Source organism: Halichoeres trimaculatus, unplaced genomic scaffold (assembly GCF_033239565.1).
Source record: "Halichoeres trimaculatus isolate MK-OKI-2021-1 unplaced genomic scaffold, fHalTri1.1 fHalTri1_scaffold_5, whole genome shotgun sequence".
NCBI classification, from domain to species: Eukaryota; Metazoa; Chordata; class Actinopteri; order Labriformes; family Labridae; genus Halichoeres; species Halichoeres trimaculatus.
Genome location: NW_027437183.1, coordinates 37,056,437 through 37,070,306, shown reverse-complemented (window position 1 = coordinate 37,070,306; position 13,870 = coordinate 37,056,437). Strand labels below are relative to the sequence as shown.

Below are 13,870 nucleotides of genomic sequence, written 5' to 3'. Positions count from 1 at the left end.
ATTTGAGGGTTACTCTTCATTTCAATTTTAGTCTGGATTACTCTTGAGTAAAAGTACAAGCTTTTGAACAGGTCGTTCAATAACTGAAGGTGTGTCCCGTTTTGTTGACAGTCTCCTTTCTCCTACTTGAACTTTGACCCTGTGAACCAACCCATCCGACCCTTCTGTGGCTTCAATCACCCATCCCAGACGCCATTCACTTCTTGGAAGAGTTTCTTCTTTTACAAGAACAATGTCATTTACTCTCATATTACGCCGAGGAACATGCCACTTCTGCCGCAAAGCAATATTCAGGAGGTACTCCCTTCTCCATCGACTCCAGAACTGCTCTGTTAGATACTGCACCCTCCGCCATCGTTTTGCAGCATACTTGTCCTCACTTATGAAGTTTCCAGGGGGAGGCAAGGCAAGCTTGGATTTCATTAAGATGAGATGGTTAGGAGTTAAGGGCTCTAGACTGGTTGGATCATTAATTGGGTCAACAGTTAAGGGACGGCTATTTACAATAGCCATTGCTTCATAGAACAAGGTTCTCAGGGACGCATCATCTAACCTTCCTGGACACTGAGCAATTGTCACATTCAAGACACTACGAATGATGCGTATCTGGCGTTCCCAGATACCACCTGCATGGCTGGCTGAAGGAGCATTAAAGACAAACTCACACTGTTTATCTGTGAGAAACACCTTCAAGGCATTGAGGTCACACTGCTTTAGGGCCTCCTTTAGCTCATTATTAGCTCCGACAAAATTTGTGCCTTGATCGCACCGAAGCTGGGATACAGCCCCTCCAAGGCTAATGAAGCACCTTAGGGCATTGATAAAGGCATCGGAGGACAAGTCAGGGAGCATTTCAATGTGAACAGCACGAGAAGCTGGGCATGTGAAAATTAAACCGTACCGTTTAACTTCTTTACAACCTTGTTTTACAACAAATGGGCCAAAGCAATCCATTCCACAAAAAGTGAAAGGAGCAGCAACTTCACAACGTACATTAGGGATAACGACATTGCACACATTCATGAATCAGCCTTGCAACTGATTTGCTGCCACCCACGACCCAGAACCCATTTGCTCTGAGTTCCATTAAAGTTTGATTACGACCTTGATGACAGACTTGATTGTGATAGTGTGACAAAATCAGTTTGGTAATGTGGCTGGTTTTAGGGAGAATGATGGGGTGCCTTTGTTCTTGGGTAAGTGCTGAACCCTCAAGTCTTCCTCCAACACGCAGTAGTCCTCCGTCCAGAAAGGGATTTAGGCTAAACAGAGAGCTTGTCTTTGGAAGCTTTCCTGCTTTGAGAGATTTTATTTCATCTTGAAAGGCCTTCTGCTGTACAAGTTTTATCAACACTTCAGCAGCTCTCCTACGTTCCTCCACATTCACAGTGTCGCACTTCAGCTTTGAACCAAGTCTTTTGATCCTTGCAATCACTCTCAGGAGAGTGGACCAACTGGAGAACCTCTGCAGGCGGCTCACAATATCTGCTTGAATGTCAACTTGGGTTGCAGATACATACACAGTTTTGACCTCTGGGTCACCAACAAGCAGTTCAGCAGGGGGCTTGAGCATTGGAAGCCTTTCTTGTTCCCAAAGAAATTTGGGCCCTGATAACCAGGTCGACGAGAGGATGTCTGTGGCACTGAGCCCTCTAGAGGCATAATCAGCAGGGTTTTGTGTTGTGTCGACATAGTGCCAGCTATTTGGATTTGTGTTTTCTCGAATGTACTGAACTCTGTTAGCCACAAATACATGAAAACGGCGGGCCTCATTATTTATGTATGCTAACACAACTTGAGAGTCTGTCCGAAAGTATTCCTTGTCAATTTTTAGCTGCAACTCCACCTTCAACATGACACTGATCCTTGCTGATGTTACTGCAGCTGAAAGCTCCAGTCTAGGGATGCTTGTAACTTTTGGTCTGGGTATCAAGAAGCGCGTAGGTGAGGATTTCCTTTTGGGGGTCTATTGTTGAGGACACGAGAACTGGAACAATGCTAGATGTTGTAGAAGCATGCTGGATCAATGCATGAGACATAACTGTGTGGATTTCATTATCTGCGCGGCTTCTTGAAGGTAAAGATTCACTACTTGGTGTTTCTGTGGGTCTTGATTTCCTCTCCATATGCAGACAAGTTGGATGACGTCGACCACAGGTGTTGCAGGTGTGTCTTCTTTTACAGTCTTTGGTACTGTGGCCCTTCCTCAGGCATCCAAAACACAGATGATGTTCATGAATGAAGGCTCTCTTTTCATCCATCCTCTTTTCAGAAAAGACGGGACATTTGGCAACACCATGAGTTTCTTTTTTACAGAACAAACAATGTGGCCATGGCTTTGAAAGTTCAGCAGACGCTTTTGAATGTTTTATCGCCACGCTTGTGTTGAGTGTTTTGGCTCTCTTTGGAAACCTCTCCTCTGCTGATTTTATATTATTTAATAAAGGATAGGTAATGGGGTTACACATGATTCTGAGTGTGAAAAACTCGGGTTATCGCCTACTCTATCCAACTCCTCAACAACAATACGACTCCATCTCCTCACTATCCACTCAGGCAACTTTTTAAGAAGCTTGTGGTTTTCCTCACAGTCATTTAGAATTGACAAGCCTTTAATGTGAGGCATAGTTTTAACACAGCCTTGCAGAAAATCTGAAAATTCTTGCAGCACTTTAGCATCATTAGCATTTATCTTGGGCCATTTCATAAGTCTCTCTCTAAATGCTCGCTGGATCACAAAAGGACTACCATATCTTTCTTCTAAGACTGCCCACGCACCACTATATGCATCTGCAGAGCTGCGGTAGAAGAACCCCTCTACAGCCGTACGTGCCTCTCCAGCAAGATAGCTCTTTAAATAGAGCATTTTCTCACTAACCGGGAGAGGCTTCTGATCAATAAGAGCTGTAAAGGAAACCTTCCAGTCTAAGAACTTTAAAGGATCCCCTGAAAATGTTACTGGTTCTGGGATAGGTAAACGACTTAAGGCATATGAATTTGCAATTGCCTGATTTAAACTAGCTTCATCCTGAACTGCTAAGCTTCTTGGTGCTACAAGTTGAGGTGCAAAGGGCGTGGCTTCTGGATTCAGAAAAGTTGCGTATTCTGTGTTTAGGCTGCCGAGAGGAATTTTAATGTCAATTTCTTCATTATGACCTTCTAAGGCATCAAAATTATTATAAGCTCTCACACGAGCTGCTGCAACCTTCACTTCACTTTCAGCTTGAAGCTTATGCAACTTCGTTTTTTCCTCCTCCAGCTTCAATTTTATTTCAGCCTCCCTTTGTTTAATTTCTGCAAGCATTTGTGCTTCCTTCAGCTTCCATTCAGTCTCCATTTTGTCAAGCTTTGCTTGTTGGGCCTGTAGCGTTTGCATAGCCTTTGCCTGTTCCAATTTTGCAGCGAGTTCTGCTTCTGCATCTGCACGTTTAGTTGAGGACATAGAGGTGGCACAGGATTGCTTGTCAGATCCTTGAGATGAGTGCGAGACAACAGTTTCTGTGTCAGTATTTCCAAAGATAGATCCATAATCTTCTTTATTGAGCTGAATCCTAACCCTCTCTTTTTCAAGCTGATCATTAAAAGCCTCATCCATACACATTTGGCGTTTTTTGACAATATCACAGACTTCAAGGGTTAAAATGTTGCATACATCCATTTTCTTAGCAACATCTGGTGTAGTAGAATGGCTGCGTAGGATTGACTCATAATGCTGCCGCACTCTCTCATGTTTCACTTGAATTTCCTTTTGAATTTCATCAAGATCATCACTTGAGCAGAAACCTTTAAGTTTTGATCTCACATCTTTGGCTGTCAGCTTCCAGGCTTCATACGCTTTGATGAACATCTTCTCCTTTTTCTTTGTCTCCTTCTGATGCAACTCCAGGCCCTTTTCTGTTAAGGTTCGCGAGAGCTGGACCGAATCTTCACTGCTTGAGAGGGATTATTTATCTGTTGTTGATGCTTTGTGCCTTCAGTTAAAGTTTGTTCGCAGTTGTCAGAACTGGCCTTGTGCGCCTTTGAGGAGTCGTCTACTTCATCTGGCTCTAACATCCTTTTGTTTGTTTGTTTTTATCTGTTTGTTAGGCCTATTAGTATTTAACTCCGAACCAAACTTGCTTTATCACCGACTTGATTTTATTTCTGAATCCTACCTTTCACCCTCATATCAGACATTTAGAAAATGTGAACTCTCAAAACTTGATAAACCATACAATAAAATATTGAAAGAAAATGTCACACACTAAATGTTATTTAACCTCAAATCTTCAAGTTCATGATAAACAATGCTTATTATATTGGACTTAAATGCGAATTTTAAAGCCTTATTTATCAGATTCTACTTTACACAATTTATGAAGGCAAACAATACACATTTAACATGATTCAAAATATGCTGGGCTTAATACTCGTCCTTTGTCTCATCATAAAATGTTGCGAGAGTCCTTTAAAACTCCTTTTTAAAATCGAACTACATTATGACAAAAGGTTCAATGATTTACCGCACAACAACCAAAGTCAAAGAGTGCAAACTTTTATAAGCGATCATCATCCAGCTCCGAACCCGACTCTTCCTGACATAATGCACTGCTCCGCAAAATATATATTTGGTGACATCAGGTGTGGGAGAGCTTTGCCCTTTAAATCCGTTCCAGTCAGGCTACTCAACCAGGAACATGAATAGATACAATTTTATTGGCTCCGGTGGCCACTTACACAATGTATTTAAAAACTTATTTGACCTGTATTTTTATTTGACTTTTCTGTTGCTCTTTGCCTCACTTTCTGTCCCTCTCCCTCTACAGTTGTTTCAGCTACAGGCCAAACTTCAACGAAAATCACTTTTTATTTCTGATGAAAACCAACGTCCTGAAACCTGTGCAGCTCCCTTTTTGTTGTCCTCTTTTCTTTGTCTTTCTCTCTCAATAGTTCCTGTTGCACGTTAATGTAAAATGAAGGACTCTTGTCTAAAGTAAGACATGATTCTGAAAACCTAACCACCTCACTAAGGGCACACCAAACTGCTTTAAGAATGAAGATGTTCAAATGTATCATGTGAACAGACACAAATTTATTTTAATATGCTTTTAAAATTCATCCAAAGACTTTCAATAACAACGGTTTTAACTCTAAATACAAAGAGAGTCTGCTTCATTCTAAACATTTAAGGAGGTTTGTGGGTTGACATGCGAGGCTTCAGCTTGAAAGCAAATCAAGAACCACACACAAACAGCTGAGAAGTGCCTTTTAGTAATACACAACCATGTGTTTTCAGTCTTACTTTGTAGTTTAATCCTTTCCCACATTCAGGGCAGCTGAAAGGCCGCTTTGGTGAACATGCATATGTTTTGTGAGACTTCCTTTTCAGCTAAATCCATTTTCACACTCAAAAGGCTGAAAGGTTTTTCTTTGGAGTGGACAAACATGTTTTCTCAAATATGCTTTCAGGCTAAATCTTTTTCCACACTCAGAGCAGCTGAAAGGTTTTTCTTTGGTGTGGACAGACATATGTGCAGTCAGAATACCTTTTCGGCTAAATCCTTTTCCACACTTAGAGCAGCTGAAAGGTTTTTCTTTGGAGTGGACAAACATATGTTCTCTAAGATGGCCTTTATGCTGAAATCCTTTTCCACATTCAGAGCAGCTGAAAGGTTTTTCTTTGGTGTGGACATACATATGTTCAATCAGAAGATATTTTCGGCTAAATCCTTTTCCACACTCAGAGCAGCTGAAAGGTTTTTCTCCAGTGTGGACATACATATGTTCAATCAGAAGATACTTTCGGCTAAATCCTTCCCCACACTCAGAGCAGCTGAAAGGTTTTTCTTTAGTGTGGACAAACATATGTATGGCCAAACTTCCTTTTCGGCTAAATCTTTTTCCACACTCAGAGCAGCTGAAAGGTTTTTCTTTAGTGTGGACAGACATATGTTTTCTCAGATCGCATTTCTGCTTAAATCCTTTCCCACACTCGGAGCAGCTGAAACGTTTTTCTTTGAAGTGGACATACATATGTAAAGTCAGATGTTCTTTCATGCTAAATCCTTTCCCACATTCAGAGCAGCTGAAAGGTTTTTCTTTGGTGTGGACAAATAGATGTGCAGTCAGACTCCTTCTTCGGCTAAATCCTTTCCCACACTCAGAGCAGCTGAAAGGTTTGTCTTTCTTGTGAACAAGCATATGTTTTGTCAGACTATCTTTAAGGCTAAATGCTTTTTCACACTCAGAGCAGCTGAAAGGTTTTTCTTTGGTGTGGACAAACATATGTCTTATCAGATCTCCTTTGTACCGAAATCTTTTCCTACACTCAGAGCAGCTGTGAGGTTTTTCTTTGGAGTGGACGAACATATGTCTATTCAGATCTCCTTGGAGCTTAAATCCTTTCCCACACTCAGAGCAGCTGAGGGGTTTTTCATTGGAGTGGACAAGCATATGTTTTCTCAGATCTGATTTGTGCTGAAATCTTTTTCCACACTCAGAGCAGCTGAGAGGTTTTTCTTTGGAGTGGACAAACATATGTCTTTCCAGATCTCCTTGGTGTTTAAATCCTTTACAACACTCAGAGCAGCTGAAAGGTTTTTCCTTGGTGTGGACAAACATATGGGCCGTCAAATTTCCTTTTTGGCGAAAGCCTTTCCCACACTCAGAGCAGCTGAAAGGTTTTTCCTTGGTGTGGACAAACAAATGGGCCATCAAATTTCCTTTTTGGCAAAAGCCTTTCCCACACTCGGAGCAGCTGTAAGGTTTTTCCTTGGTGTGGACAAACATATGTGATGTCAAATTTTTTTTTTGGCTAAAGCCTTTCCCACACTCAGAGCAGCTGAAAGGTTTTATTTTGGCGTGGACAAACATATGTGAGGTCAAATTTCCTTTTTGGCTAAATTCTTTCCCACACTCAGAGCAGCTCAAAGGTTTTTCTTTGGTGTGAACAAACATATGTGAGGTCAAATTTCCTTTTTGGCTAAATCCTTTCCCACACTCTGAGCAGCTGAATGGTCTCTTTTCTGGCAGAGAAACCACATGGTTGGTTTTACCAGGCTTAGGACAGTTTTGTGACTTTACAGTCTTCGCTCTTTTGTTTGTGGGAGATTTTAATATTTTAAGACAGTCTCTGGTCTCCTTCCAGTCTTCTGCTTCAGTTTCAGACCCTGATCCAGTATCTGATGAGGCTTCAGTTTGAACCTCATTCTCTAAATCCTTTTCTGGATCTGAGCTCCTTGCTGGTTCTGGTCTTCCACAGTCCTCTCCACCAGCTGCTGATTCCATGTGGTCAGTGAGTCTCTGATGAAGCAGTGAAGACTCAGGTTCCTCTTCATCATTTTCACTCTTCATATGGACTGAAGGAAACAGGACCTTGGTATCAGCCTCCTCCAGTCCTTGAAGCTGCTCTCTGCCCTGACCGATCCACACTTCCTCCTGTTCCTCTTTAATGAGTGGGGACTCATTATCCTCCTGTTCCTCTTTAATCAGTGGGGACTCATTATCCTCCTGTTCCTCTTTAATGAGTGGGGACTCATTATCCTCCTGTTCCTCTTTAATGAGTGGGGACTTATTCTCCTCCTGTTCCTCTTTAATGAGTGGGGACTCATTCTCCTGGTCTGGATAGTGGCTCCTCTCCTGCTGCTCAGGGGGAAGCTCCTCTTTCTTCACCATTAGTAGCTGAACATCTGCAGAACACAGTGAACAAATATTAATGAGATATTAGATCATCTTCCTGATGGAAAAGAACATCTGGAAAAAAAAACCTCAGGATCTTTATTTTCAGCTCTGCTGCTAAACTGTAATGACAATCTCATTTACTGGACCAATGATTACAGGAGCCTCCTGCTTGTTGACACACTGGGCTTCATTCACAAATAAGAGCTCCAGAAGAGACAGGAAGCTCCACCTGAAGTGTGTGATGGAGAGGTATCACAGGTCATTCCTTCCTGCAGCTGTTAGACTCCACAACAAAAACCTCTCTAGTGTGAATAAAACCATATTTATGAGTGTATTCACTACACATGTATATTCTGTGCACACCTATGCATATTCTGTGTACATAGTCATACATATAAATATCTCCTATTTCCCAAATGTAAATCAAACATGGGGGGGGGTTGCAATTATTATTATTATTATTATTATTATTATCATTATTATTATTGTCATTATTATTAAGATTGTAATAATGATAATAATAATAATAATAACGCAGTAAAACTAATTTTTTGTTCACACAAACACGGTCGGTCAGCGATACAGCAGCAGTACCTGTGGCCATCACTTCAGGTAGGGTCCACAATTGTGTTGTTGGATAATTATTAGAGGTCGACCGATATGTATATATTTTTTTCGTTGCTAGGCGCTACCCAAGTAGCTGCCTGTTGTAGCAGCTCTCTCGTCTTTGTCCGTTTCTTGTAATTTCTTCGTCTCTTTTTCGTAATCTTTGTATTTGGAGTGGATCATCACTTTGTATGGTTCATTGTCGGTCACGGACACCAAACTTTTTGTGGCTTCGGCGATATTTTTTACTACTTTTCTCCTGTGTTTGTCTGGAGATCCTACATGTAACCATGGCTGCATTGTTTACATGAGAAATTAGCTGTTAGCAGCCTGTAGCATGTCAATGCTAACTAGTGTAGGGCTTGATAATTTCCCTCGAGCTGAGGAGGAGGAGGTGAGGACGACGTGCTGGTTCTTGGTTGTGAGCTGGGAGGTGACGACGTGGACCTGTCCTTCCATCCATTGTTGTTGAGAACGTGGGATCTCGCTCCGGGGGATGGACGAGCTAGCTGTGCTAACCCAGCAGCATCGTGCTGTTCACGGACGTGGCTGACGGAGCTGACATCGGACGCCGCGACACATCGGAGGAGCTTCGCCTGCTGTGAGCAGACAGGATCCAGGAGACAGAGACTGAACAGACTGCTGGGGAGGCTCAGTCCTGGACCCTGTGGAGGTGGAGACTGGCTGGGCTGGAGAGTGGTGGACGAGTGGTGGACGGGATGTCGTCATCTAATTTCTTATGGACATTTTTGCACTTTCTATACTCTTTCTTACTTTTGTTTTCTTAAATGCTGCAGTGACTCCTGAATTTCCCCTCGGGGATAAATAAAGTATTTTCTATTCTATTCTATTCTATTCTATTCTATTCTATTCTATTCTATTCTATTCTATTCTATATGGGTTTTTTGGGGGCCGATGCCGATGCTTTCCAAATTTGGGCAGCCGAGATGCATAGCTGATTTTTCCAATTTGATATTCAGTTCGATTGTTAAATAAATATATATTTATCACATTTTTGTGAAATGCAGCAATTTCTGAGCAACTAAAAGAAATCTATTACAACAAGTTGTGTCCAGTCCTCTGAACATTTATTCAGCTTTTAAAACAATGAAATATTTTGTCTGAGTAAACACACAATGTAACAAGCAGTAGTAAACATTCACACTCTTCTTAAAATGTCAAAAAAGAAATTTAAACTTATTAATATAATTTGAACAAAAGTATGTAATGTATCCAAGTGGTTCCACAAGTTTGAGGTGCTCATCTTTTTTGTGCCTGATCAAAAATTGCGTCATTTTATACAACAGATCAAAAATCGTCTTTTTAAAAGAAAATACGGCCGATGGCCGATAGAGACAAATGTCCAAATATCGGCCCGATATATCGGCCGGCCGATATATCGGTCTACCTCTAATAATTATGTTTAATATGATTAAAGCGGACGATGACGTGCTAAAGTTTACCTGAAATAGATTTACAGCCTTTTTAAATGTAAATGACCCCTGAACACACTCACAAATAAAGACTACATAAATCAGTTATTCAGCTCTGAAATGGTTGTAAATGTGAAAATATGCAGATTATTGAACCAAAGTCATAAAAGGAGGAGCATAATATTTCATTTAATGAAAATTGTGAAGGTTGAAGATTAATTGAAAAAATAAAAACTAAACCGAAAAAGCTTTCTAGAAACACTGTCTGCTGATAACAGGGCTTGAAGACCTCCGGCATAGTGCAGGAAATCCGGCGCAGACAAACCTGCCTGATTGTGAATTCCTGCAGGTCGGTCTGGCCGCCCTCCGTTGACCAATGATTTTACTCGATCGAGTTCCGACTGAACCTGTCAGGAAAGAGAGGTGGGAGCTGCAAAGGAGCAGCTCCCGCCTCTCTTTCCTGGTTTGTCCGCAAGACGGACCAATCAGGATTTCACAAACAAGCAGCAGCGGCCCAAATCCACTACGTCATACCGTGTTTTGATGCGTATTGGTCTATGATGAGTGTGACTGGCAGAACGATCGTCCAATATGCAACTGTCCATCCGATTTGTCAGATTAATGTGCTTCGTGAAGAGAGTAATTAATGATGGAGGCGGAGAGCAGAAGCGGAGTAGCAACCACCTGTAATGAAGCAGTGATATTGAGAGATGTTTGTGGACAACGAAGAAGCTTTTTATGGCTTCAGAGAGAAAGTTTACCACGGAATCGGGATACCAGCTTGAAAAGTGCGCTGACAGCGAGTCTGTCATCATGTAATCGGGCGCGTATGGATGTATTTTCATCCATGCGAATTTCAGCTGTGGAGGGTAAAACCGTCACTCCTACTAGCGACTCCGGCGGGTTGAATTATTTAATTGTAGTTTTCTGAAACGGCATCTGAAATACTAAACCCATTGCAGTATGAGACTACGACACTACAACTCCCACGAGCACTGCCTGCACAAAGTGTTTGCTCAATGGTCCATTCGCCAAGTCTTCTACTGACAGGCGCCCAGATGTGCTCGTCTCCAGTCTCTGTCTTGGACACCCTGACAGCTCCCTGTGTTTAGCTCCTGATAACGTGATTTAAAACTTCACTTGCGTCTTATTTGCTCTCTATGATAAATGAATTCCGGGGTTTAAGTCACAATCTAGCGCCAAAAATTCCGTGACTTTTTAAAAGTGAGGACATTTATCAGATGGAGCTCATTTAAGTTCACAGTGCACTGATCTCACCAGCAACACTCACCTAGAGCAGGGGAGAGGAGAGGAGCGCACGTCGAGAAGAGAAACTGATCATAGATATGAAGCTGTAGGAACAGTATTTAAACCTCCTAATAAACAAACATTTTAAAAATTGTATGTAAAAAGTTCACTCTGGAAATACTGTAAACAAACCAAATCATTCTGAATAAATTAAACTTATGGTCCAGTGTGATTTATATATGTTGTTTTCATTTCCATAACGCATTTTTTTGACTGATACAACCTAAAAAATGTATGATAGTACTACTAAGTGACTTGCACTCCAGAAAGTATGAGCTAAACACCGGGAGCTGTCACGGTGTCCAAGGCAGAGACTGGAGTTGTAGTGTCGTAGTCTTATATTGCAATGGGTTTAGTATTTCAGATGCCGTTTCAGAAAACTACAATTAAATAATTCAACCTGCCGAAGTCGCTGGTAGGAGTGACGGTTTTACTGAAATTCGCATGGATGAAAAATACATCCATGCGCGCCCGATTGCGTGATAAATTCGCATGTTCGCGTTTGGTGTGGCCGCGGCATTAGCTCCTGTTTTAGCCTTTAGCTCAGGGGTCACCAACCGTTATGAGACTGAGGGCTACCTCATGGTAGACGAGTGGCACGAAGAGCTGATAAAACTTTTCTGCACGGATCACTTTTTACTCACATTAATCAAAGTAGAAGTGGTAATACTATGTGAAGAGACTGCTCACTGGTTAGTGTTAATTATTTCACAACTATTATTAATGGTTTACAGAACAATTTCGAAAATTTGCATTTTCGCTGCACTTGCTGCAATGACAAATAAAGTTCTCTTTAATGATGTAGAAATGAGCTCCATTGTGAGCAGGGCCGGTTTTTGGAACATGCCTCGCGGGCACCTTAAGTGGTTCTTGAGGGCACCACGTTGGTGACCACTGCTTTAGCTCAAGTTTGAAAGGACCACCGCAGAAGAACTGCTGGCTGTGGGCTGTAATGGACATTAGCACTAACAGTTAAGCTCCTGTGTTAGCCTTTAGCTCCTGTGTTAGCCTTTAGCTCCTGAGTAAACCTTTAGCTCTAGCTGTATCTCTCTCCTGTTTATCTTTTCTCTGCTCTTCTGTCCTTTTTCTGTCAGACAATTAGGCTTCAGTGTCCACAATCACAACGAAATTGTCACCGAAATCGTTTTAAAGTTTAAATAACAAACAACAAATGAACAACAGCGGCTCATGGCTTCCCCACGTACACGCTGTGGGGAGAGGGGCTTGTTGCAGGCACGAGCCCCTAATAATGTCCTCTTAGGTCAGAGCTTACGTCCATTAACCTCAACTACTGGCTCGATTCCCCGAAACATTATCAGACACATTTTCAGAGACTAACCTGCTCTGTGCAGCTTTATCTCAGGGATTAAAATCACATCCAGTAGTTCTCTTTGGCGCTGCAGCTCCTCTTCGTATTCTCTTCTTTCTCCCGTGTCTCTGACGAGCAGCCGCCGCTCGAATAAATCTTTGAGATCCTGAAATCTGGACATCTCCTCACATCTAAGAATCAAAGAAGAGAAAGAAAAATAAACGTCGAAGTCTTTCTCCGTGGCGAGTCTCAGAAATGGCTGAGGGTTGGTGATGATCCGTTCGTGAACGCTTCGTCCAAAACGAATGAATCATATGGGTGAACGAACTAAACCGAATCACTTACTGAAAAGATCCGTTCATTTTTCAACTTCCGTTGGGCTCTCCTCTCTCCCGTCTTGTGTCTGTCTCTCTCCAGACTGTAAGGGTCCCCCATGTCAATGGTGCGTAATGACTGAACCGAAAGGGCGGTGTTGGTCGGGAGTAGGGAGTCGGTCGAACCCCCTCTTTCTTTTCCTTTGTTTGGACCATATGTACTGAGCGTCGTTTGTAAAGCAGCGCATGCTGAAAAAACAACAACAAAAAAAAAAAACAGCAACATTTTGTCACATTTAGCTTCAAACCATGTGCAAAAAAATATGGTGTGATATTTTCTAGTGACATTTTATGACATTTAAAGCAATATTTGTCATCTTAGAAATATCTTAAATAGTTAAATGTAAATATTAAATGTCATATGTAAATGTAAAAAAAGCGATGCATACATCTTCAAAGATCATGCTGTTACTACCTGCGCTGCTTGCATCAGAGGGCACTTTCAGACAGTTGGTTAGATTAAATTTTACTGAGTTAGTTTTGAAAAGTTTAATGTTTTGGAAATGATTACTGACATTGTTTATAAGTCAGGTAGTGAGTAGGAAAAAGTTGTCTACGAATTTGAAACTGAGGTGGGCAATAATTGATTCGTTATGCTCTATAAACAGTCAAAGCAGATGGGGTCGGTTTGACCCATGACCCCAGAGGACAGCAGGTGTTTGTATTTGCTGCCACTCAAAAAATTCAAGAGACTCAAACTCTGTTTCCTTACTAAACTTTGACATTTACAAGTCTATGAGAGGTCAAATAGTCACAAAGTGATATAGAGTCAAAAAAGTTTATTGTAGATATTTCTTTCTCTCAAAAAAGTGTATATTTTATATAAACAATATCTATCTGCCCTAAATTTCAAATAAAAACAAAAAATTTGCGTTAATGGGTTGGACTTAAGTCAGATTGAAGGTGTAACACAGAACTGATTAATTTTTTTTTTTTTTTTGCTTTAAATACCAGTCAATTGAGACGGGGTCAATTTGACCCCAGAGGGCAGCAGGTGTATAGCAATCGGGAGGACATTACGAGGGTTAACAGCTGCGACTTTTGGCATCCAGCTTACACGCCGCCTACCACAAGAGGGCACAGTTTGCTGGGGAAATGCAAACAGGACCAGGCTTAACTGTACCAAACCATACTGAAGCGAACCGGACTGCTTGGTGGAAACACGGCTTTTGGGTCCTGTC

At 41.6% G+C, this 13,870-nt stretch overlaps 1 protein-coding gene across 1 annotated transcript; it reads right to left on the bottom strand.

Annotated features, from left to right (window-relative positions):
• Nucleotides 1–4,625: 4,625 nt before the first annotated feature.
• Nucleotides 4,626–12,811, bottom strand: LOC141789839 (uncharacterized). Its single transcript, XM_074669317.1, is given in 4 exon segments — nucleotides 4,626–5,421; nucleotides 5,423–7,667; nucleotides 12,346–12,506; nucleotides 12,661–12,811. Coding segments are annotated over 4 exon segments (2,538 nt in total). The 5' UTR covers nucleotides 12,678–12,811; the 3' UTR covers nucleotides 4,626–5,306.
• Nucleotides 12,812–13,870: the final 1,059 nt, after the last annotated feature.